Source organism: Zeus faber, assembly GCF_960531495.2.
Source record: "Zeus faber genome assembly, chromosome: 17".
NCBI classification, from domain to species: Eukaryota; Metazoa; Chordata; class Actinopteri; order Zeiformes; family Zeidae; genus Zeus; species Zeus faber.
Genome location: NC_137204.1, coordinates 17,018,409 through 17,045,356, shown reverse-complemented (window position 1 = coordinate 17,045,356; position 26,948 = coordinate 17,018,409). Strand labels below are relative to the sequence as shown.

The 26,948-nt window shown below is 47.4% G+C and overlaps 2 protein-coding genes across 4 annotated transcripts; one reads left to right on the top strand and one right to left on the bottom strand.

The window, feature by feature from the left end:
- Nucleotides 1-8,863: 8,863 nt before the first annotated feature.
- On the bottom strand, nt 8,864-14,591 carry LOC307243149 (inactive phospholipid phosphatase 7-like). The gene is made up of 2 exons (XM_080017810.1): nt 13,468-14,591; nt 8,864-10,810 (listed from the first exon to the last, which is right to left on the bottom strand). Exons 1-2 carry the CDS (start codon nt 13,961-13,963, stop codon nt 10,422-10,424), a joined length of 885 nt encoding a protein of 294 aa, XP_079873936.1. The 5' UTR covers nt 13,964-14,591; the 3' UTR covers nt 8,864-10,421.
- A 1,024-nt stretch (nt 14,592-15,615) lies between these two features.
- On the top strand, nt 15,616-22,222 carry fam78ab (family with sequence similarity 78 member Ab). Of its 3 annotated transcripts, none has more exons than XM_080018033.1 (3): nt 15,616-15,940; nt 16,904-17,210; nt 20,991-22,222. In XM_080018033.1, exons 1-3 carry the CDS (start codon nt 15,874-15,876, stop codon nt 21,514-21,516), a joined length of 900 nt encoding a protein of 299 aa, XP_079874159.1. In that variant the 5' UTR covers nt 15,616-15,873; the 3' UTR covers nt 21,517-22,222. The 3 variants fall into 3 exon arrangements, with proteins under 3 accessions (XP_079874159.1, XP_079874160.1, XP_079874161.1); XM_080018034.1 differs by having other exon boundaries at nt 15,616-16,501; XM_080018035.1 differs by having other exon boundaries at nt 15,892-15,953.
- Nucleotides 22,223-26,948: the final 4,726 nt, after the last annotated feature.

Here is a 26,948-nt window from a genome sequence, read left to right as displayed (position 1 = left end):
TTCAACTCGGTATGGCAATTTTAGATAGAGCACGGTCAGCTCATAGATGAACCGAAAGTACAGACGACCATCTTTGTTTAACCATTTTGCAGAAATAGACGGTTTTTGTGTTGAGTCCGATATTTGCAGTCTTGAAAAAACAAAACTGAGAAACTACTCGCGGACTCATTAAAAGACAACTTCAGCTGGTGCCAGGCAAATCCTACGAGCTGCGAAGAAAAACCCTAAAACAACGGTCAGTGATGTCACCATCCGACTCCAACAGCGAGAATGAAAGGGCCGGATCATTTAACAAAGGAATACAGATCAGTTCTGGCGAAAAAAAAAAAAAAAGTTTCATGGACAGATGAGACCTAAGCAAACCTGTACCAAAGCGATCACAAGCGAAAAGTGTGGAGAAAGAACTGGACAGCTCACGGTCCAAAGCATAGGGCCTCATCCTGTGCGGAGGTGTAGTGTCATGCGGGTACAGGCTGACTTGTCTTCATTGATGATGTAACTGATGAAGGCGGTGGGATGAATTAGGAATTTTACAGACATATTTTGTGCGCGTACAACGAAATTCCTCCAAACTCCTCGACGGTACGACAACGAGCACAAACACACTGTCCATGAAACCAAAGCGTTCATCGGTGGAGGGGAAAAGTGGAACGTTTCGGAGGAGCCGAGTCGGTCACCCGATTTAATTCTTGTTGACAATTTCACTTGCTGAAGAGGAGACTGAAAGCAGCAGCAGTGAAGTCCTGGAAAAGCATTTGCAAAGAAGAAAACAAACGTTTGGTGATGTCAGTGGACTGTAGATGTAGCCATTGCATTTAATGTCTATGCAAAATTACCAGACTATTGCTTTGATTTGCTTTTAAGCCCAACCCCTGACTCAATTTTCCACAGCTCAAAATGGTCTAGTCGCTTTTTGGAAACGGACATACAGGTGTAGTACATCATCCTTACAGTAAAGGGCACTGTCGCTCATACTTCTCGACTTAGATGTAATTCACACCTGATGCATCTCCTGAAATAGCTCGAAATGGTGGAGGTAGATAATAAAAGAGAATAGATATTCATCCATGCAGCAATATACAGAGTATGTGAGTTAAGTACTCGAAATGCATTAACCCTCTATTGGTTGAGCTAAATGTGTAGATGGTCCAGTATTATTCGTTTCCTGATTGTTGACACACTGAAGCTTAAAAGTGAATTATTTTTCCAAACTGGTGGTATTACTATGAAAAATCCCTTTAATAAAAATTAAATACTGGCAACAAGACATTAGCAGCAAATCCTTTAAGTCCTGTAAGTTGCAAGACGGGGCCTCCATGGATCGGGCTTGTTGTTCCAGCACATCCCACAGATACTCGACCGGATCGGACCCTAACCCTGTCCGTCCACATGATGTAGAAGAAAACGTTGATTCATCAGACCAGGTCACCTTCTTCCTTTGCTCCATGGTCCAGTTCTGATGCTCACCTGCCCATTGTAGGCACTTTCGGCGGTGGACAGGTGTGGGCATGGGGCACTCCGACTGGTCTGCAGCTACACAGTCCCATACGCAGCAAGCTGTGATGCACTATGTGTTCTGACACCTTTCTATCATAGCAGCATTAACCTTTTCACCAATTTATGCTACAGTAGCTCTTCTGTGGGATCAGATAAGATCGGCTAGATATCGGACCGCACGTGCATCAATGAACCTTAGGCGCCCATGACCCCGTCGCCGGTTCACCGGTTGTCCTTCCTTCGACCAGTTTTGGTAGGTACTAACTACTGCATACAGGAAACACCCCACAAGACCGGCTGTTTTGGAGATGCTCTGACCCAGTCGTCTAATGACGTATTTTTTTGGTAATGATGATGGGTCATCACACTCAACTCAATTTTTTTTTTTTGTTCTAACTGCTTTGTACTTTCCATGCGACCATATCAGGTCATGTTATTTTGTCCCATAGCCAGTGCCAGCTTGTGTGACATCACAGAAAGGATATTCTCTGTGCTTATGTGTGGTACGCACGATGTTCCCCGGAATGTCCCGAACATTATGATCTTTGTTGAATATCGAACTTGTGTCAAAAAGCAATGTTCGGCTTTTACGCTATCGTACAGTTTTGTCACATATACCAGTAAAGGTCACCACAGAGACTATACAACTAACCCACCCCAGAGATCGGGACTCTCTTCTTGAAAACACACACACACACACATTAACTAGAATTCAGCCTTGTTTACCAGTTTTTTGGTTTATATTTATTTGAGGAGATACAATATATAAATATATATGTATATATATATATATATATATATATACTCAAATAAAAACACATGCTCATTTTGACCAATCTTGACAAGGGGCGGTCTCAAAGACGAAAGACAAAGTTCGCCTCTGTGGCTTGCGCGGGGAGCACAGCAAGAACCCAGATCGCCGCCTCAATTTGTCCCTATCTTGTTCTGAACACATTCTTTTTAAGTGTACCTCCACCTTTACAGTGTGCATTATGTGCATAATCCAACTTTTCCTGCACGTAAAGCTTCTGAGTGAAAGATGCAACTTCTCCCATTTTTTATGAATGGATGTGTCCCACTCTGGGATATTTAATCAATGTCTGGAAAACCTTGATCTCAAACAAGTTAGACCGCAAAAGAGGTAAAAGGCAAACGGTGGCAGTTTTGCCTGACACACGCCTTTCGAGTGGCGTTTTCAGGGCCCTCCGACACATAGAGACACAGGTGATGGAGTTGAAAACACACCAGTTTATTGTAAAGAGTGGGCAAGCTGGAAGAAGCCCGGAGCAGATGGACAACATATCATGACAAGGGCTCCTCTCCTGTGTGTGTGTGCGTGTGTGTGTGTGTGTGTGTGTGTGTGTGTGTGTGTGTGTGTGTGTGTGTGTGTGTGTGCGTGTGTGTGAATGTGTGTGTGTGTGTGTGTGTGTGTGTGTGGTGATAGGGGTTTTACCAGTTTCTCACTGATTGCTCTAATGAGCAACAGCCGTACAGCCACCCTGGTCCTGGGCCCAATTACCTAGACCCAGGACCAGGGTGGGGCTGCTCAAACCACACCACCCCCACACCACAGAAACCAATTAACAATCCACTTCATGACGAGCAGGAGCAAGATCAAGATCAAGCAACATGGCATCTTCCAACACATTGAGACTCCATCAGGATGAAGGTGGGGGTCTTTGCTCTACGCGGCGGTTCGGCTTCATGTCCAGCTCGACTTTCAAGAGGAGGCAAACCGCACTTCCAAACAGGATGCAGCGCTGTCATTTCAAAGGTAATCAATCCCAGCCCAATCCCCACCTCCCCTACACCATGTTGTAGGCTTGGGGCGATGATGCTAAATTCCAGTCGGCGATCTCTGCGGGGCAGCTATCGGCGATGCATGAGATGCACGAGATGAGTGAGATCCGATCACCAGTGGTTACTCGACAGCTCTGAGCGAAGAGGGCGAGAACCTCCGCCCCCGCTCTCCCTCCCTCTTCTCCCATCTCTCCCTTTCCGCTCCAGTTGAAGAAAACAGCAAAGGGCACTCATAGGACACCGTTTCAACGCTTGGATTTTTCCTGACGGATAAATAACATTAAAAAAAAAAGTCTGTCATCAATGTCAATCGCAACGACGATTTTATTGTAAATTTTCCCAAACCTACCGTGTCGATTGCGCACATTTTTGTATTTTTTTAGGTCTTATTGTGCGTAACCTCCGGGTACGTTGCAATGACATTTCACTGCACATATGTATGAACGTATGTATGTATATGTATGTGACAAACAAACCTCTTGAATCTTGAATCTATGTTCCTGTAATAGAGAAGCCTGCAGTTTCAGACCCGCATTTCTAGGACCCTAGTTTTTCGCGACAGGCGACAGCGCCACCGAGCGAATTGACCGCGAAAGTGCAACCGAGGCAGTATTCCACCAAAATACGACTTTCCGTATAACGACTAATGGTTTTAAAAGTTGATTCCACCCAAATACTTCTTCCTGTCCAAGCACTTATAGTTTTAAAGGTTTATTCCACCCAAATACTACTTTCTGTCCAAGTACTTATAGTTTTAAAGGTTTATTCCACCCAAATACTACTTTCTGTCCAAGTACTTATAGTTGTAAAGATTTATTTCACCCAAATACCCAAATAGGTTTTTTTTTTATGTACGATCACCCTGTTAATACAGCTGAGATGTTTGTAATAAAGTTACCATTACAATTACAATTGGAGCATATCTTATAGTTTTATAGAATTAAAAAAACAAAACCTCTGAATACACTGCACAGTTGATTCGATACAAGAGACAATCTGGAAAAAGCTGAGATTTGTTCTGATTCAACCTCCAAATCAATGTTCCAAGACTTTTAAAACTCTGGCAAAAAAAATCATATAAATGAACATTTAATGTGAGTCGTATCGTCAACATCCTACATCAGCTTGTAAAATGATAATATTTATTAGGAATTTCTCAATGGGAGATTTCTGCAGCTTGCCCACACCCCAGAGCCTGCAGAGTGGGAGTGTGAGCCACCGGTGGGAAGGCAAAAGGTTCTGGGAAAATCAATAACAGGTCAACTCAACCCTCTGATCCGAGACCCGGGACCGCCCGCGCCCCGTAAAACAACAGTGCTAGGGAAACTGAGGAGGAAGCGAGAGTCTGCGTCGACTAAATGGTCAAAAGGAAGGGAGGAAGGCATTCCGCCGGATCGAGGAAAGGTGGGAGACCAAAGAGTCAAGAAAAGAGTCGGGGAGGGGGACATGGTAGTGTCTAGAAAGCACAGTCGATAGGAAGTGAGGGGATCAGATCGGAGGAGCTGGGCTGTGTGCGTGGCTTTGCAACCCCATCACTGGAGACTGGGCTCAAGAGCGGTCAGGACAAAATCCCCCCCCAAGCCAATCCCAAAGAACAACTACGAGCGGGAGGAGGCAAGGACCTGTGGAACACTCACTGGTAGATCTCAGCAATCGTTCGGCAGTGGTTAGGTCCAATAAACCAGGTCAGGCCGGTCAGGCCGAGACCTAGTCGGCCATCGAACAAAAGACCAGGCGCAACCCGTGGTGCCGACGCCGTTCCCATATTCCAGGATAATAATAATGCCACCATACACACACACCGCTTAACAATTTAAAAAGTGTTTTCATGAACACCAGGATGCCTCCCACGGCCCGTACCACCTGATCAATGCCGATCAACGCAGGAGCCCCTGGCCTCAGTCGACACCTGAACCCAAACCACCCAAATTCCAAGACCCTCCCTCGACGTCAACCCACGCGAGCAAACCTGCGGCCCATTCCCCGGGCGCTCCGAACTGACCGCCTCCCTGCCCCTCCCCCTAGTTCACGGTCAAAGCCGTTCCGAGGTCCAAGGCACGTCGCCCGCCTGCAAGGGTCACCTCCCGCCCCTGCTGCCGTGGACTCTCTGGGAATCTCATGACGGCGACGCCCTGCGCTCGTTCTGCACACTCATAGCAGTAGGGAGCGCTCTACGGACAAGACGAGAGCCGCCTGAATATCATCGTTTTCATTTGTTTATAGAACCCCTAGTGCACACGAACGCCAATAAATAATATAAACAATCTCCTTGGATAGCGGCGTACGGTCAAAGTGCATCCTCTAGAGGGAGCACTTGTCCCCCTGTTGTGTGTCACAATAAAGCAGGGGGTGCACTCTGTACTGTAGGTTTAGTGAAAATAGCCAGTGATCTGATGGTACTGAAGTTTTAATCCCAGAAGGATTTTTTTCCATTTAATTACATCTTTGTATTGTGGGACTTCTTTCACTTTAGGTATCCCATTTAATGTAACACTTAAACAAAAAAAACTAGAGTACTCCACAGAATTTATTCATTATTATACATCTATTCATTCATATATTTTGACATCAACAATTAATTTCAATATATATCTTTTTTATCCCTCTTTACTTAATATAATTAAATATAACAAAATAAGGCGCTGTGTGAAAGGCAGGTAACAGAGGATTTGAGGTCTAAAAAAAAAAGGCTACCAAGCATAGAATTTTTAGCTTGATAAACATTAAATACCTGATTGCCTCAAAAAAAGAATGAAAATAATAACTTGAGAACACTATTACGTTTATTTAGAGAGTCTAATATCAAGTGTCCGTATTATTCGGCTCAAAGTCATTCAGTTGTTTAAAAACAGACGCCATTTATATTTTCCCTCTTTTATCGTTTTGTGCTATTGAATCCACACAGCTACGAAAATCCACGTCCTATAGCGCCGACTATTGACTATATTTACAGATTTGGTTTTATGAAGTAAAATGGTAATGTGTGTGTCCTATTGCAGATTTGTGTCTCCCATCGGTCTTATCTGTCCTCTCGTGTGCATCATGTCTTCAACATATAGACATAACAGCAGGAAGTGTCATGTCTGGGTGGAGACGGCTCCCGAAAGCAATTCATTCAGCACTATTGCTCCATGTGCGTACACAGGAGGAAGTTGCACGAAAAGCCTGCAAGCTGTCGCAGCGAGTGTTTTAGATTTTTGTATTGTATTTTATACAATCTCTACAATATGGTGCATTTTCATTTGCAAATCCTAAAACACAAAGTGTAAGTCCATCCCTTTTACGGCATTTTCTTTATCTGGTAAAGCCCCTGATGAAAGTGAGTTTCATGCTCCCGCTCTAAACTGACCTATAGACCTCTCTCCAACATTTTCTGAAATACGTCTCTTGCCCCGTGCATCATCCACAACTTCTGAAACCGCGCGTCGACTGTAGGATGAAGAACCAGCTGCGGCCGAGCCCTCACAGTGCTCGCTTGTGGCACGGTGTCCGTCCCTGCTGCTCCACAACAGTGACGCCTTTGTGACTCGTGGCGGCTTCCTCGGCAGAGGCGGAGCCGACGTCAGCGCCCTCGGTCTTCCGACGATCTCGGTTGACTGACAACCGCCAGGTTTGCGGCCTCTATGAGCGTCCTATTCTGTCTCACCAGTAAAACCTCCTGATATGTACAGTGATGTAGGACAAGGGCCACATGACGTCTTCAGCTGTAGGCTGCTGCCTGTGATGCTCATGGTGGTGGTCCTTCTCTTTTGTTCAGATACATAGATACCTGCTAGGCTGGGGGGCGGCACTCTCGCCACCATTGTCCTCCTAACCGTTTTCGGACGGGGATCGCTCAAGGCTTTTGGGGGATCCCTTCCCTCTAGGCTTTTGGGGTTTTTTTCTTGCCCACCCGACTGCCTGGGCTGAGGGCGGTGCCATACACTGTCCCGTGAATGTGAGACTATTTCTCTGATAAAAGGCTGTACAATGAAACTCAAGTTTATTTTAAACCAAAGCACGTTTGTGCTTTATAGAAAAGGCAGGAGGAAAAGAAAACAGCAATAATGGCGATATAAGCATAAAACACACGTGTACACACAGGTGTAGGGCCTACACATAACGTATGGATGCATGTATACACAGGCGAGGTGACGGAACTAATTCATCGTTGCGGAGGTATTCATGGGTGAATGAGCTGATCTTATGCTTTCAGGGACGATGGTAGACTACGGTCCCTTTCAATTCCATTTTCTTTCATTCATTCCTTTCATTTTTTTACAAAGTGACATCATGGAAATGATGTGAGCGTTGGCTTCACTTCGACTCTTTCAGTTCCTTTTATTACCATTTATGCAATTTCAGAGCCCCCACCAATACACGTGTGCTTCCTGTCACATGTCCTGTGGTGAGGGTATGCACCATCACAGGAAACCAGTGTCTCTCAGCAGCTCCAACAAAATCAAGCCTTGTCTCATAGTTTGAGACGTATCGCCAGGCATTTGTTTGTCCAGGGTACTGCGCGATTGTAACCGGGATATCAATGCCGTACAATTGTCTCCATGCACGGTGCGAATGTGTCACAAAGAGATCACATCTGGTCTACACGTCTTTTCTTGTCACATTCTTAAATAACGTTCTTAAATATAAAAATTTAAAATGTTGTCTAATTATCTTGGTCAAATGACATGTTTTTTTCACTGTAAAACACATGTTTGATTTATTTATTTTTATTCGATTTATTTATACTTAGAAATAAAATTGTGTTTCCAGCGAGGAATGGTACTTTGTGCCTGGTTGAGGTAAGTTGCCGCCACCATCATCATCATCAGCAAATCTCCTCCCATCGGGCGTAAAGGCGGCCAGCGACTCCGCCGCCTTCTCGTTTCTGCTGGGGTTTGATCTTATCCTTTCGACGCTTGCCTTGGTCTTGTGGAAGCGGTTGTGTGTCTGCTGACGAGGGCACCGCGGCTGCCGTGAGAATCGAGCAGCGGAGAGGCTAAAAAACAGTCTGCGGCCCCTCCCTGTAGCCACAACACCGTGAACGGTGTCGCACAAGTCACAACACATTCCGGAGGTGTTAAGTTGGACACGCTTTGGTGGGGGCCTTCATTCTCCCGTTATTATGGCCTGGTTTAACCCTGTTTGGCTCTATGAGGGGCCATGATGTTCTTTTTTTTTTGTTTTTAACCATTACGGTGGCTTAAAGGGTTTCATTGAGGCTTGATGGATTCATTATTCAGTCCTAAAAACATAGCTTCAAAAGGCGGTTTTGTGTTTTTACCCCATTGGCGTTGCAGACTAGAATGTGACTGTAAGGGCCGACCACAGGCTTCATTTCTCACAATGTCTCAGTTCCGAACGTTTTGGGACTCTCCTGGCGCATTGGTCCTGGCGCAGCGGTTGGTCGGGAGAGGGTTTGACTGTGATCTCAAAGCCCGGAACCTCAGATGAAGAGATAAACCATGAGTGTCGATGCAAATAAGTGCGGTGATGTCACAACACCAGAACTCACGCTCCCACGCGCCCTACATGGGTCATTAAGACGTTATCGTTTTAAGACACAGTCAAGAAACACATGACACACTTAGTCTTTATATTCTGGCATCGTTTATGAATATAATACAGCAAGTACATTCTTTGCTATGCCTCAGGCTGTGGAAGAGGGGAGTGGGACGGTGGATCAATAGGCATATTTGTAGAAATGTATTCTGCTGACCGAGCAAGTAGGGGCATGTTCCTCCCCCTTTAACCCGAAAATGACTTTTCTTGAGTTTAAAATCAAACATATCCAACGAATAAGTTATGATGCTTAGACACTTGCAAAAATATTTACTCAAATTCCCCTTTGAACTCGCAGCGTACCCTTGTTCTTCGTGGCAAGCGAACACGTGCACAGCTCGTTCTCTCGTTCTCTCACTCTCGTTCAAAATCAAGAGGAAATGCACGTGTGGCAGCGGGGGGGAATCATACGCATGCACGGAGGACATAACAGACACCGAAAAAGGCGTCTTCACCTCAAATTACCCTACGTCAGTTTGAAAACTTGGGAAAGCGCTCCATGACGCACAAAAACAAAAAAGTCGTCGTGCTCAAGCATTTCAGTCTCTCGCCAAGCGCTGTTCTGTCCGTAAAAGGTTTGAATATAAACACTACGAAGCATCGATCGACGAAGAAAATAAATAAAGTTGAATAAAAAAGTCAGAAGGATTGATTCGAAAACAATGTCCTGAATCGCTGATGACTTCGACCGCGGCCATGCAGTGACACTCACGCTGTGGGGCTTTGTGCCCGTTACGCTGATGTTACAGCCTCACAAAAATATGTGCGGTTAAAAAGCAGCCTTCAATTCATTAAAGCTTAAATTACATTCCAAAAGAAATTCAATTTAAACCTAGAGCAAAAGTCAATTTTTACACAAAAAGACAAATTCAGTCATATTAAAACAGGTATACATTTTAATCATGCATGCATATACACAGTATATACTGTATATATATAAATATATATACACTATATACTGTATATATATTATTTATAAAATTATAGCCATTATCTTACTGATAAGGGACATTGGAGAATACCAAAACTTAATGCACTTAAACATTTTCTTTCATTTTCAAATGGCATGTAATTTGCCTATTAAACCTTAAAAGCACTAACAATTAAAAGAGTCAAACATTGTGTTGGCAGGAAAGACCGAGGCAAAGGAAGAGGAAGAGGAAATGAAAGGAGCTCAGAAAAGAAAAGAGGAGGAAGCGTCTTTAGAGAAGAGTGAGACTTTGAGCCGGCGGCGGGACGATTTCAATTTCGTCGCGACCTGAAACTTGGTTGTTTGTGCTTTCAAAGAGTGTCACCGTACGACTCCGAGGGAAGGGCAACAACCAAAGATGAACAGGTTGCCAGAAAAAAACCCAGTTGTACGGTATTACCAAGGCCTTGAGAATCGGCGTGACGTGGCATACTTACTCCCTTTGCACGACTGACAAGCATCAGCGTTTTTTTTTTAGTTTTTTTTTTTTTTTTAAACACGAACGCACTTCCGTCGAAAATATGAAGCTGAAAAATCACAAACCCTCGCCAAGCCCCCAACTCCACCTCCACCCAGAGCTTGGAGACGGCGAGGCCGCAAAGGCCGGAGCGGCCTAGCTGAAGGGGCTCCAGCTGAAGGTGCCGATGGAGATGAGAGTCTGGCAGGTGCCGGAGGACAGCCACACGTTCTCCATCAGGCTGAAGTGGAGGAGGCCCAGCGCGAAGCCGCAGGCCATGTCCGTGAGGTGGTGCTTGCCCAGCAGCACCCGCGACAGGCCCACCAGGAAGGCCCACAGCACCAGCAGGATGCGCAGCGGCACGGCCAGCACCAGGTGGGACAGCAGGAACTTGGCCACCATGGCCGCTCGGCTGGCGTGCGCCGCCGGGAAGGAGTACGTGTCCATGGCCACGAAGTCCAGGAAGCCCGGCGCCATCTCCCAGGGCCCGCGGCGCTTCACCAGCCTCTGTAGCCCGGCCACCGTCATCACGTCCAGGAGCAGCGCTGCGGCAAAAACAGCGGGACCGAGGAGCTTGTTTGTACCAAATATATGCTGTTGTTTGTTTATGTAGTGACACAAACTATCTATCTGTCTATCTATCGATCTGTCTGTCTGTCTGTCTGTCAATCAACCTGTCTGTCTGTCTATCTACCTATATACTGTCTGTCTGTGTCTCTCTATCTATCTATCTGGCTGTCTGTCTGTCTGTCTCTCTATCTATCTGTCTATCTGTCCATCTATCAATCATCCATTCATCATCTATCTATCTCTATCTGTCAGTACGTCTGTCGGCCCATCCGTCTATCTATCTATTGTATCTATCTGCCTGTCCATCCATCTAGATTCAAGATTCAAGAGGATATTTGTCACATACATATACATGCGTTCATCTATCTATCTATCTATCTATCTATCTATCTATCTATCTATCTATCTATCTATCTATCTATCTATCTATCTGTCTGTCTGTCTGTCTGTCTATCTATCTATCTGCCTCTCTGTCTGTCTGTCCGCCCCCATCCATCCATCTATCTATTGTCGGTGACCTTTGAATGGATACAAGTAAAAACAAATTCTATTGGGAGCAATTTTCAAGTGTTTGTTTTTTTTTCTTCTGTGAATGCACCAGCACCAGAAATATAAAGAATTAAATGCAAATCAAATGTAAACGTACTGCTCTACTGCTGTTATCGCAGATGGGGATAAAAGTTTCCTGTTACCCTCAGAGTCTGTCTGACTCTGGTGCCGTGATCATTTGGGAATCGAAAGTGTTTTCCCAAGACTCAAACATCTTCCCCTCATTCCCAAAGAACTAAGGAGTGTGTTAAGCAGCTCACACGGGCGGTAAACTTCCTTGAGAAACACTATTTTAGTCAGAGACGTACATTTTCAGCACTTTTAAGAAACGTTTCTCCATTATCATACAATATCAAACTATCACACATTCAGTGATGATATATAGTTACAACAATTTCCTAACTCCAGAGTACTTCCGGCTTCAAATTTGAGTCTGATTTATATATATATATATATATATATGGGATTTGATCTGTTCTTTTTTTGTCAATAGTGTTCTGCCAGGACCGTCTAAAAACACACCAACAGAAAACACATATGTGCGGGGGCAGCCGCTCTCAATATGAAATCAAGAACCGCCTGTCAGATGTCACTGACAGCATTAATATTTCACTTGTAGACGATCATGTTTCTGTAGATTTGTGTGTTACTCCAAGGCCTTTTAATTCACTTTAAACCAAGGGAGTTACTGCTAGTGTTGTGTTCTTAACAGATGTTTAAAAATAACAATCAGCTGGCAGGGGTGTAGGCGTGTGTGTGTGTGTGTGTGTGTGTGTGTGTGTGTGTGTGTGTGTATATATATATAATATATATATATATACACACACATACATACATACATACATACACACTTATACTATTTTGAATACAGACATATATACTGTAGAACTGTACATATGCTGTAGAATGTAGAATTTGTATTTTTTGAGACATTACGACCTATAACCATTTCTTGATACGGGGACTGCCTGGCACCTGTTCAGTTCAGGGCCTGATTGTTCTGTGTGGTTGAGGGTGAGATCGTGGAGGGCTAGAATTACTAATTACCGGCCATTGATACAGCGTGTTTTTTCAGGATGAACTGTCACGGGTTAAGGTCAATTTACTCGACTTTTCAAGGTCTTTCTACGATTCTATTTTGAGTAAAAAGTCATAAAAGCATTTTTAGCAGTTTATATCTTATTCTAATAACACTAGGTCAAGTTATAGCCCGTATTTAAAACAAAATTGCCATATTTAACAGTCCTATTATAGGTTGACAACTAGGTTATTCCTGGAATGAGAGAGACGTTATAGATCATACAGATCAAGCCAGTTTAACTGGCAGCCTGCGAGCCAAATCTGGCCCTGGCCTTTTGAATACATTTCAAGGTCAGCGATGAACTGTTTAGAGTATATTAAGTAAGGAACACCCAAACAAAAACAACACATTACTACGCCGAAGCGGTACATATTTAAGGACGTAAAGGCCTTGTGAGGTTATTGTTTAATTGAATGATTATTATGTATTAGTATCTTGAGCAATTACATTTTAAGGAAACTGAGAAAGAAATTTTGAAGACTGTTACTCTATACTAAAACAGTACAGCTATGATCAAGGCAGCCATTATTGTACATTATCTAATGGGGCTAACATCTTGTAAATGAGGTCATGGTGAAGTTTTACTATATTCATTCTGCTAGGGACCCCCTGGAACCTCTTGAAGGACCCTTCGGGAGTCCCTGAACCCAACGTTGAGAACCACTGTGACAGACTAAACGTATTAGCACAGAGCATGCTTTGACTGCAGTGAGTGTTCCAGTTATTGAACATTCAATTAAAAGGTGGCCCCTTACTTTGAGGGTCGGTTTAGAAGTGGGATTTCCATAAATTTGGGGGGATTATTGAGGGAGACAACAAGCAGCAGGTTGACCAGGACCTCTCGAAGGGCCCCCTAGGGGGTCCTCGGACCCCACGTGGAGAACCACTGACATCAACTAAATGTGATACGACCGCAGTGCGTGTTCCAGTCACGCAACACCAAATTAAAAAGTGACTCCCATTGGTTAGAGGTTAAGACTTTTTAAAATGCGAGGCGTTTACCGAGCAGCAGGTTGACCAGGACCTCCTGTCCGGCCAGGGTGTTGCTCCTCGTGAGACACACGATCGTGCCAATGATCCACGTGATGCCGTGGCCGGTGAGCTCCAGCAGCGACACCATGGAGCGGCAGCCGCCCCACGACGACGTGGTGTGCGCGCACACGCCCATGCGCTTGGACAGGCTGATGTCGATGGCGAGCAGGGAGTTGATGGCGATCCCCCTGAAGGACGGGTTGAGCTGCATGCAGTCCTCCTCCGGCATCCGGTCCTTGCCCTCCGCGGGTTCCTCGCCGGACTGGCTGGTCTGGTGCTTCACGGGGCCCGGGCCCGAGCCCGGGCCCGGGCCCGGGCGCCGGGCGCCGGCCCGGCTCTCGGTGGGACCCCCTCCGCCCCCACCGCTGCCGCCACGGAGAGGCTGGTTCAGAGACATGAACTCGGGTCTGGTCAGGACGTTGTTTCGGTCCCGCGTCCTGGATCTCACACTTTGACTTGACGGCATCTTTCTTTTTTTTTTTTGTTTGTTTTGCACTTGTTTTTTGTTTTGTTTTTGTTTTAACCTCCTGCTGAGATCCAAACACCGGCCAGCAGCGCTATGTGGAAGAATCCCTTTTTACAAAGATGGTGAAATGTCGCAGGATCAGCCCTTCTCCGCCAGTCCGTCCCCTCCGCCGGCTCCGACGGTTATATTTAGACCGATGGGAATGCGCGCGGGCCAAGCTGTTTATGCCGACAGCCGTGCACGCGTGACGGGGGTGACAGGCGTGCGCTTCGGCCAATCCGGTCAAACGCGATCCGCAGCGTGGACACAACACAACCGCATCAAAATGCGTGGCGCGGCGGCGAAACAGAACACACCGCACGACCGACCGCCCTAAACGGTACCGATAGCAAACGTGCACGAGATATTCCACGCAAACGCGACGCGATTACCACGCGACGGGCGAGGGGGGCCCGCGCGGGCCGCATCCGCCCCGTCTCCCCGCTCCCCGCCGCATCCGCGCAGGCGTCGCGGAATCTCGGAGGGACGTGGCCTGCGGTGGGCTCAGCTTAGCGCGGGGCTGCGCGTCCCCTCTGCAGCCACGACGGCTACGGATGTCCACGATCCAACGCAGCCGGAGCAGTGGACCTCTCGCCGGCCCCCCACCCACCCACCCACCCACCGCCAGCGCCGGGCCGGCACGACGCAGCGTCCGTCTCTCCCTCCGGGCGTGAGGCGCGGCGCGTAAATCCCGACCCCGGCCGCGCGGCGTGCGCCGGTCACTCGTGCTGGTTCGCCGAGGTGCTTAAAGGGACCGCGCCGCGGGGGGCGGGGGCGGGGACGGGACAGGACACGCGCTGCCCGGACCAAGTTGGACCGGAGAACAACACCGCTCGCGTCAAGCGCTGCAACCGACGTCATAAAATGCACCAACACACCTAAGGATAAATAGCAGCTCGGAATTGAAAAAAATAAAAAGTGAAATGCTGGGAGCCTATGATGAATTCATTCTCTTATGTGTTCTTCATACACACGCACACACACGCACACGCACGCGCACGCACGCACACACACACACACACACACACACACACACACACACACACACATATACTCTATATATATATATGAATGAGTTTATTTGACCAAGTACATTCGTGTACCAGGATTTTAACTCGACACATGAAGTTTGTAGTGGGATAGACACGTGAAAAGCGTCAACAAGCTGAAAAACAAAATACAGAACACTCAGAATGTGCTCTATGAACACGACCACTCGAGTCCCACCGTATCGCCGGAAGGTTTCTGTGCAGGATGAATAAAAACGTGTACGTCTCAGCTCAAACAGGCAGTTACGCGACTGCCGTGTCGTGCGCCGTGTGCGCGCTCCGCCTCCCGCCACCTCCGCGAAACTCCCCGGGCTCCAAATTCGCGGCCCGCCCGGACCACATTTCCCGGCAGGCGGCGGGGCGCGGGCGGACGTGACGTCACAGAGTACTTATAAAGTCAGCCCGTGCCCCGGGCCCAGACACCCCACGGTGCGGGAGGAGGGAGGAGGCGGAGGCGGAGGCGGAGGAGGAGGAGGAGGAGGAGGGTGAACCTGCCGCCGCGGACGCGATGGGACGCGCACGGAGAGCGGCCACTGCGCGCGGGGCTTCGGGCTGAACCGACGCGGCCCCACGGGGAGCGGCAACTATGCGACTCCTCCGCCGAGTGACTATTTCAAACTGTTTGTTTTAAACGTGCGGCGCGGTGCCGGTCGGACGGGCTGGAGTTGACCCGGCCGCCCATGGACGTCGCGTTGCTTCATATTTGACAATTTTTAATTTTTCTCCCACATTTCATTTTATTTCATTTTTTTTATTTTTTTCTGATCAACAAACTGGAAATGCCTGTTGGTGGTGACACGCCGCATCCGCGGGGACCCCGGGATGGACAAGCAGCAGAAACGGGAGGAGAACCGCCGGGACCCGGAGGGAGAAGATAACGGAATAACCTGTTCGTTGAGCCGGTATTCCACTCCACAGAGCTTGGCAGTCATTTCTCCCACGGGCAACCCCCCCCCGCGCGCTCTTTATTTATTATAGGGCTAAAATTAAATGATAGGGATAGGATAACGCATTCATTAGAAGTGCAACGGGACCGCGTTTGATTCTCGTCAAACCGCCGCGCTCCGACCCGCGCGCCGGGTGAGAATAGTTTCCCGTTTTACTTTTTACGTCGTGTCCGTTTGGAGCAGCCGCAGACTTCAGTTTTTATTTCAACGCAATTTCGACCCCAACTTCGCCCGGGCTGGCCGTCCCCGTCTCCTCCTTTCCCAACGCAGCGATAGGTCCCATCGGGGGCTGGAGCTGCGGCTTTTGCGGGGTTTTCATTTTTTTTTTTGAGTTGCATTTTATTCTTGTTTTTTTTTGGGGGTTTTTTTTTTTTTTTGGAGGCGCTGACCTTTGCAGGAGCATAATGACACGGGTCGCCGCCCGTCCAGGAGTCCGCGGGATCGAGCTGCGCCCGTTCCGCTTGCGCATGCATCCTCGCTGTGTTCGTTCTGGCGTTTGCAAAGTGAGTTTGGGGAAATAAAGTTGTTTCCCGGAGGGATGCATGCTGTCGGAAAGGTCGAAGACGGACCGGGGAACTGACATTTAACGCGGGGAGACGCAAAGCCTACGTGCGCTCTGGCAGCTGGAGCGGCCTTTTACGCACGGGGAAAGCGCATGCGCCTGCGCATGTGAAGACTTTTTTTTTTGAATTTTTGAATTTTTATTCCTTATCCATCCATCTCTTTGTGATAGTGGCTCCGCATGAATTTCACACGAGCCGCCGCACCACTATAATAAACAATTTTATTTCATTTTTTGGTTTTCCTATATTTTGGATGAGGTGCGGATCCGACCTGTGGTGACTTTGTTGTTGTTGTTGTTGTTGTTGTTCTTGTCGCTGTGTCCATGCGTCTTTCCCCTCCAGACCTCTGGACGTTGTTGTGGATAGTGTTGCTCTTTAATGCGATGGGCTGCATCCAGAGCAGTATCAGGTGTAAGCCCAAGAGTTTCCGAGAGAGTGTCGTGGTAACCGAGGTGAGCTCCTCCATTGACTCCAACCCCACCAGCATCGACGAGTCCTCCGGCGTGGTGCTGCGCTACCGGACCCCGCACTTCAGGGCGTGCGCGCGCGTCCTGGTGCCGCCCGTGGCCGCCAAGGAGACCTGGACCATCGGCTGGATCCAAGCGTGCAACCACATGGAGTTTTACAACAGCTATGGGAACAAGGGAATGTGAGTATAGCCTCATCTCCGCCGCGCCTGTTTATTATTACTCCCAGGAAGGTGAGGTCACAGTGGGTTCGGTGGGTTCTTCTTTTTGACACGTCTCCCCGGTGGTGGAAGAAGCGCCTTTTACTTCAGTAAAAACGACAAATATCCTGACACGACATTGCCCCACAGTAAAAGTACGAGTTGGCCTACTTGCAACACCTATGCACTCAAAGTGGTCTTGAAGTGTACTTAAAAAGATGCAGATGATGCTCATGCATGTCCTGATTACATACATATAGGTGGTGTAACAGTCATTTCGGATATGGACAAAACGAAGCATTGATGAGCAATCCTATAAATCAGCAGTTTGATAGTTCCAGTATAGATATTAAGAACATACTTAAGTACCTGTAGGACAGTGCATCAATTAAAGAGCTTCGTTAGCTGATTAACCGGCCTTTAATATTCACGTTTTACTCAAAAGAAAATGGAAAAAGTCTGGCTGAGTAGGGGGAATGGTGCGTTTATGAGAGAAGCGCCTGTAAGCGCTCCTCTATCTCAGTGCTGTTTAATCAGATGAGGGGGGTATTAGTGAGCGAATAGGCTTATGTCAATGGGATAATATCTCATTGCCAAATAAACCAATTCTGTCACACCCCTCATGTTCGATAACCCTATGAAAACCCCCCACTGGATCGTGACACCCTGATGGGCGGCGTGTGTGTGGAGCCAGGACATTCAGAATAAACCTGTGGCTGCGTTTTTCAGACGTGCACATCATCTTGCCTGGTCCGCGGCTTCGGAGCGGAAGAGAAAACTCGGAACCCTTTAGATCGCGTTCCATTTAAAAAAAAAACCCAAAAAGAGAGAAGAAAAAGAAACGATAATCGTCCCCGAGAATTGCGACAGTGGCGCTTCCAAAGTTTACTGTTTCGGGAGGTTTCCAGAAGCGCCGAGTTTAAGGATGTTTTCTTAACGTGCCTCAAATATTTATTCTTCTCCTGCAGCCCAGTGAAGGTTCACAGGTATTTGTGGAAGTAAATGAGTCAGTGTGAGTCAATGTGAGTCAATGTGTGTGTCTGTGTGAGTCGGTGTGAGTCGGTGTGAGTCGGTGTGTGTCAGTGTGTACATGTGAATGTAACGCCACCACTACCTGTCACACACACAGGGTTCCCCGGAGACAGGAGACCACAAGTTGACGCAATAAAATGAGAAAATGAAAAGTGCTTTATCTGTTGCAGTGAAGGAAGTAAAGGCTGTGGGTCCGAGATTAGGGCCTGCGTACCCTCCCCATCACCCCCACCCCCCTGCAGAGAGTGGCAGACACTGATAATAACACTTCAAACATTATTTTAGGGCCTAGAATGTTGTTGACAATCGACTATCTGGAACTTCTGCAGTATTTAATATTATACATCAATATTGTATATTATATGTGTTTTTTATACTGTACACTATATGCTCTATTTAGAGTATTTCCTTTGCAATTGTGTTAGAATTATTGTCTTGTGATCCAACAATGACAACTCGTTGAATTCTATCCATGATAAGGAGGGAAATTCCAGGCTTGCGAAGCTTCGACTAAACCGCTAAAACTGCCCATCAAAACGAGAAACCTGATTTTTAAATGTAGAACCGCGGGGGAGGAACATCTGAGGAAAAACAACAACAACAACAACGACAACAACAACACTTAGCGGATGACATCCTTTCGTAATCACATCACAAGTCGTTTTTTATTGCTGATCCGGTGTCACGAAGTCGCAGCAAATCCGTATGGAATAACAATGACCGTATGACTTACGGCTCTGGCTCTACTCGTTTATTGAGTAACGTTTAGGATGCCAGACACGGGGGCTGCTCTCGCTCGCTCGCTCGCTCTCTCGCTCTCTCTCTCTCTCTCTCTCCCTCTGCCATTCACAGGTAGCAAAATCATTCGCGGCAGCAAAGTTTCAGAATGCGGGGGATTTTTCGCTCTGCTTTAAAAATACGTGCCCGGGATCCTAAGTGAGCAGCGCTCTCTGTTCAGGTTTATCCCCCTCGTTCGTCCTCCGGCCTAAACAGCAATGATTCATGACGTTGCACAGGTCTGTGTGTTCGTCTGTCGTCGGGGAGGCGCTGACCCGCTGCTCACCCACGCCCATTTCAACGGGGGGGGGGGGGACTCTTGGTGCAGGAGATGAGATGTGAAATAATCACGGTTTACTATCATGCACGTTTATCGTTGACGCCGGGCGTTCAAAAAACAGATTTTTTTTTTTGTTTTGTTTTGTTTTGAAGTTTTATGCTCTTTTAAGTCCGTGTGGAGTCACACCATTTGAGATGTTGCCCGGGCTCCCGCTGTTCACGGGGACGATGAGAACAATAGGAAATAAATTGTAATATGGGATGCATATGGAAGATAATGTTGTTATATTGAATTCACCCTGCCAAAGACCCAGTCACACCCACTGATGCTGAACAATGTGGTGGTTGATTGATACCATGTTATCTCTGACTGAGAGCCAGTCTTCCATATCTGTGTACGAGGCGAAATCAATGTAATCCCCGGCATTGTAAACACACAGTAGGTGGCTCATTTTATCTGATACCTTCAAAGTTCTTCCACAAAATACAAGTATATGATAACATAAACACGGTGGTAATGACGTGCCTACGTTCCGCTCTTGTAGTTCAAATCTTTGAGGAGCTAAGGAATTGGTGAAACCGTGCTAATGGACGATAAATAATCATAATTATTAAAAATCATTTGTATTTCTCAAAATGTGATATATATATGCTATACATACAGTATATATACAGTGTATTTTGCCATGGGAGTTGAGGCTTAAATTGTATATAGTTCAGTGTTGAAAATGAAGCATACACACATACACACACACACACACACACGTACGCGCACACACATCACAACATATCATTTACTTATTATGTCGTTACTGCAAGCTGCAGTTTAATTGGCTGAAAGGTCCAGTTTGAAGACATCTGCTCATGTACTGGACATCTGCTCTGGATAAGGTCGCAGCTGCGACGTCATTTTTGTCGAAATCTTCATGATCAAAAGGAAGAAATGCCTTTTTATTATCCGTCAGCAACAACAGTACCGGCTATATTGGCGGTAAATAGAAATAAGCGATCCAGTTGCCGAATCTTCACTCGCATTGGATCTACGAGGCCTCATTCAAAAGCCTTTTCAGACTTTCATTGCTGTGTTCCAAGCTTGTGGGGGACACGGACACCGCGGCGGGACTGTCGCGCGCGGGGATTTTTTTGTTTCATGTCAACGTCGGAAAATGAAATAAAATAAACAAATACACCTCAAATAAAGACACACTATTTCATTGGTTTCGTCAGTCGACCCTTTTTCTTTTTAGAAGGCAACAGACAGCGGAATTTGTTCTTTTTTTAAATACTTAAATTTCAGTCGTCGGCAGTTTCACCGCGGACAGTCGGTATCGATTCCTCTTATTTTTTTTTTTTTTAAAGATGTGTTTGTTGAGTGACTCTGGTGGGGTGGAGTTCTAATTCTACTGTGGGCCCTGTGTCGTACCAAGGGATCAAAAAATGGGGTTGTTTCAGGACATGTTTTCTGACGCAGGCCGCCCACCGGGTTGTCTTATGTCACAGTTAGTGTGTTCGTAGGGACATCGGAGACCCAAATGTATGCGCACCAGCACTGGGAAAGTGATTTTTTTTTTTCCTAATCGGTCCCGTTTAAAGGAAATCTCTTGTAGATGCGAGCAGAAAAAAACAAGATGAATCCGCCGCAGAGACCCTCATCAGACTCTGTCTCACCTCCAGGTCCAGCTGGGAGCTCCCGGACCTGCGCGACGACAAGATCCGGGCCATCAGCGACTCGGACGGCGTCAACTACCCGTGGTACGGCAACACCACGGAGACCTGCACCGTGGCGGGCCCCACCAAGAAGGACAGCCGCTTCACCGTCAGCATGAACGACAACTTCTACCCCAGCGTCACGTGGGGCGTGCCGGTGAGCGACAGCAACGCGGCGCAGCTCACCGGCATCCGCCGCGACCAGAGCTTCACCACCTGGCTGGTGGCCATCAACCGGGACACCTCGGAGACGCTGGTGCTGCAGACCATCCGGTGGCGGATGCGGCTCCACATCCAGGTCCACCCGGACAGGCCCCTGGGCCAGCGGGCCGTCCTGAGGGAGCCCGTGGCGCAGGAGCAGCCGCAGATCCTCGGCAAGAACGAGCCCATCCCCCCCAACGCCATGGTCAAGCCCAACGCCAACGACGCCCAGGTGCTCATGTGGCGGCCAAAGACCGGCGACCCCGTGGTGGTGATCCCGCCCAAGTACTGACCTGGCTGGCCGTGAATACCTTACAAGTCAAGTCTTCCCCCTCTCTTTTTCCCGCCGCTTTTTTTTTCGAAGACCCCTTCTCTTTTTTTATATCCGTGACCCTCCCACTCGGGTTTTTTATTTTTTATTTTTTCCCTGGAAACGACAGCGCCGAACGAGGGAGAGAAACCGAGGCGTCCGCGGCAGGGGGAAGACCCGCTCCGGGGAGGAACGCCGCCGACGTGTCGTTTCCCGGCGCGAGCTGGGATGAGTTTAAAAATTAAAAAAAACACCAAAAAAGAAAAACACGGAACACAAACCGAAACCGATCTACCTTGGAGTCAGGTCGGGTCTCACTGTGCTAGACGACACCGGCGAAATGTAAACACAGACGCGGCATTTCTGCGCGTGGATTTAACAACAATATGTAGTATTTACAGTGTGTGGCCATGTGGAAATACACGTCACGTATATGGACAAATGTATATTTTGCGGATGAATGGCAGTTTTTATTTATAGGCTGGGAGTGAGTGCATTCAGATGTTGTTGTTTTGTTTATTTTTTATTGTAAACAGCACTATTCTGTGGTTCACAGGGGTGAATCCAAACGGTATTGCGCGCTGTCGATTTGAATACTTTCTTTCACGCGAGACATTCAGTCTATGCTGCCTTAAGTTTACATTGCTTCCCACTGCAAATGTTTTCGCCTTAAACAAAGTGCAATGCAGTATTTTGCTCATCCGGCCTCCTTTTTTTTTTTCTTTTTCTCCCTCCCCCGGAGGCCGTCGGCGCCGGCAGGGTGCGGCTGGAGGACCGGAGCGGCTCATTTTGACGCTGGGTTTCGCGTGAAATTCGAAATCCGCTTTTGTTTTCCGGCCCGGGAGCGCCCGTCCCCGTCGGGGGCTCGCCTCTTCTGGCGGACAAAATTAAAGACGCACGAAAGCAAACAGATATCCTTTTGACCTCTGTGTCTGAGGGGACCAGGAGGGCAATCAAGCCGACCCCCTTGCCACTTGAAAAATCGACAGGATTCGGCCGAACTCGACGCAAATAGAAAGGCCCCTCGAGCAACGAACACTCGGCCCCCCCTCTTATTCCGACTTGGTATCAACAACATATATACAGTCTATATTTTGTATCACTTCATCTCAGGGCTCCTTATTACGGTGCGTGCAGCGTATATACGGGAAATCCGCACCGCCCACTGTGTTCTCCCGATACCGTCTCCTCCTCTCGGTGCAGCGGCGCCCGACAATTAATCGAGTTTTTGATAAGAATTTGTCGAGGTGACGCTGCTTTTTTCTTTTTTTTCCTGCAGATTAGGGAAAGAACAGCCCCCCCCCCATAAACCAAAGTACGGGATCAGTCAGGGCTCCCTTTGGAATCCAAAACAGGAAGTGCTTTACGCCTGCAAAATAAGCCTTATACACTCCGGTCTTGTCATCCTTTCCCCACACTATCTGCCAGCCCTGCACCTCGTGTTGCCTTTACCCATTTGGATCCGCACACACGCACACACACACGCACGCACACACACACACACACGCACATGCACACACACACAAGCACAAGCACACGCACACAGTCTTTACATTTATATCCATATGATAAAAAACAGCTGTTATTTTAAATAGTCTGTCCCAATATTCACTGATCCTTAAGCTTCACCCCAGAGATCTTAATCTGGACCAGTGTTCCCCCGTGTGCTCACACCCCCCCCCCCCCGCTCTCCCTCGCTGCGGTGGAGGAAGGGCGGCGGGCACGGCGGCCTGGCTGGCATATAGATGACCCACTTCTCCGCCCTGCCAGCTGTATCGCTGGAGAGACGCGGGGCTTTTCACAGCCAGCGGCTGGAACGCATGCTTCGGGTGTGCGCATGTGCAGTCACTCACTCACACACACACACACACACACACACACACGAAACGGGCCCGGTTAGTCAGATATCACCATAATGGAGACGATGCCCGGTCAACCGTTCCATGTTTGAACGGAGCCTGAGCCCTGAAGCGAAGTCTCTCTCAAGCAGAGGAGTGGGAGCGGTTAGAGCTTCGCGGCCATTTATTATCACAACCAATCACACTTTTGTGCATTATTATTTTTTTCCTTCATCTCTTGTCCCCAATCGCCACTTGCGGTTTACTTAAAATATTGTTTTTGTCTATGAAGATCTAAAAACTGTGCACGCTCATAGCTCACAGTATAACCGGTATTACATATTGTGGCTGTTCTCACAGAAATCGAGATTCTTTTATCCCGTGAACCAAGACCGCGGCGTTATTGTCGCGCTGCGTTATTTCCATCGAGCAAATGTACAATCCTTAAATTTGAAACCCCCCCCCCAAAAAAAAACAACACTTTTCCAGACGGACAGATAAAGTGTTATAATTGCAAATGCGACGAGTGTGAAAACTGGATTCCTCATCGTACGGGGAAAGGCCATCACGGTACAAAGACGATCCAAATTCACTTCGGAGGGGGTCGCTCCGTGGTTTTTTACGCACAGCTCAAAACATCCATAAGGTTTCTAATGCCATGCCAGCGTCCAGGAGGCCCAGATGTGTTCATGTGCGTCTTGACTTGACTCATGGGAAAAAAAACAAAAAACAAAAAAACCCCCCCCCCGGGCCCATCCGGAGGAGAGCAGTGGGAGGGAGAGAGGGACGGGACGTGGGGGGGGGGATAGGGGGAAGCGCTGTCATAATTAGATCTGCTGTGAAACGCTCAGACACCCTAGATGGAGCGCGCCGTGCCAAGCGGCGCCGTGCGAGCTTCTAAACTGGAGTGATATACGAGATGTCAGCGGGGTCAAAGCGGCAAAGGTCAGGGTTGAAGCGAGTCGTGCACGTGTGTGTTTGTGTGTGTGTGTGTGTGTGTGTGTGTGTGATGGGGGTTGATAGCCCGAGCCACATGCCTCAAAGTGGAGATTCACCCCGTTCAAAACGAACACATTTCAGCGAAAAAAAACCCCCCAATTATTTTAAAGGCTGCAGGCAAAGCAAAAGTCGACACTCTCAACCCTTTTATATTGTGCGTGGTTCATTTCTGAAACAAAAAACACAAGTGTCGGGCATTGGGGTGCGGCGATCCCGATTTTTTAGGGTTCAGCCGGGCCGAGAGTTGCGTCGATAGGCTGCTGGTTTTCCACCCCTCACTCTCTCTCTGCGCCGCGCGGGTGTACAGAGCGATCGACAGCGCGGAGAGGTCACGTCCTTGCGGCGCAAACGGGGACAGAGGCCTCCCCGGGGGGGGGGGGAGGCGGCGCGGTATCGGATTGTCACGGCGCGCCGCACTTACCGGTCCCGGGGACGGGGACTCCACGCGGGCCTTGACAAATCCGCGTCCGAGGAAGGAGACGGACGTCGTGGGCGGCCGCATCGCGACCTGGGTTGACTTGTCCCATGCGCTTCCCACCGAACGCGTTTCCGCAACCGATGAACTCTGCCTCGTTGTTTGTCGTCTTCGGTGTGAGGCGGGCTTTAGAGGGGAAAGCCGGCCATCTTCTGTTAGATGGTGTCGCTCAAAATCCAGAATGGGCGTCTTACTTGTCTGGTGTTTTATTTTTTATTTTTTTTTATCCAAGTTGTGTGTTGTTGTTCATTTCTATACATCTTTTTCTTTTTCATGTTTAACACCCAAAAGTGCTCCGTAGGGATTTTTTTATTTTTTATTTATTAAACAGGCTTGTGCCAATAAACTGAAGCCTCTTGTGAATCCAACAACAAAGGAAAAAAAAACAACAACAAAACAAAACCCACATCAGTTCCGCTGAGAGCTGCTACTTTTCCTTTCGGATCTCGTTCTCGTGCTTTCAACTCACGGGAAGTCGGGTGGAAGCGGCGGCGAAGGACGGACGTCCCCTTCGTTTTGAATGATACAACTCACCAGATTCACACTCAGGACCTCCCTTCTCCGCGCCTCGGCTTTACCCGTTCCTTCTTTTCGGTCAAAAGGATGCTCAAAACATCTGTCCGTCCTTCTTTGTCCTTTCCATGGTTTCGGAATTTGAGACATGCACGGCACCGTACTTAAATAAACCCTTTTTTTTGTTTTTTTTGCAGGTTACGGCTCACTTTGTTTGTTGTCATTTTGTTCTGGAAACCGTACAGGCACTGAAAAATAAATGATAGCGTCTACATTTTAGTTTACAATACTTGAAAAATGGATTAGGTCCGGCATTATTTGAAACTGTGAAAATGCACACCCTGGGGAAAACAATGTATAAGGTGTTTTTTTCCCCCCCAAAAAATAAAACCAAATGTGCAAAAAGTTTGTCGCATTTTCTTTCTTTAAAATGGATCTGCAGTTCAACTTGATGGTGATTGGATGATTTACCTCAAAGTCAAAGAGGTTTTAGAAAGACGACCTGAGTCATTGAAAGACGGTTTAATTCATCGACCCAATCATCAGTTCATAACGTGACATTTAACATGTGGTTTACATCGCAATCCGGTGTGAACGGCCGACTTAATTTCCCCTGACGTTCCAAAATAAACCATCCCGTCCTCGTGCTTTTGTGCTTTTTATATCCCCCCTCGCTGGTGAATAACGGAGGTAGACGGAGGCGCTTGCTGCCAAAAGCAAGAGAAGCACTCATCGCTTCTAAGACGAGGCGTCTCTGAGAGGCCCCATCACCCGTTCTATCCCCGAGGGCCGGGGCGACGCACGAATGCTGTGTAAAGCCCATACAGTACGCTGCCGGGCGTCGGCCGCATGGCACAGCGCAATGGAAGCTCCCAAACGGACTTAATGAACACATACAGGTTTGACCACGGCATCTGCGCTATCGAGAACCTGGTACACATGTTATCGTACAAACTTTGGTATGGAATTGAACAATAATATAACATATTATATATAATAACATATCGACCGTATGTGTATGTACGTGACAAATAATCTCTTGAGCTTGAACTTAACATACAATATAGTTAACATGTATTATCACAATGATTGATTGCAATCACCCTATGATTATTAATTTATATCAACCCATGTGGGTGAAACCAAGCATGGCTGATCTCACTGTTTTCTGCAATATTATTTATGCAACGTTACAAAGAAAAACCTGAAAAACATTAGAGCAGCTTCTATCAATTTGTGTGTTTGATGGTAAAATAGAGAGATATCCAGCACGAGAAATAAACCATCTTGTGGGATTAATGATTTGTCACTGAAGTTGAGCACAAGGGTTTGACAGAAACTGCTGTGAGACAGAATGACCCAAGGCGGTTATACTATACTGTGTGTGTGTGTGTGTGTGTGTGTGTGTGTGTGTGTGCAGGAGTAGGAGCTCAGGCAGCGCTGACATTTTAATATACGTCTGAAATTGCTTCTTAAACAGCATCCTGCGTGTCCTGTATTTTGTTGAGCTTAGAATCAAGGCTACGAAGAAACGAGGAGAACGCCGCGTGTAACAGGCGACAATAGAAACGACTGATATCGGAAGAATC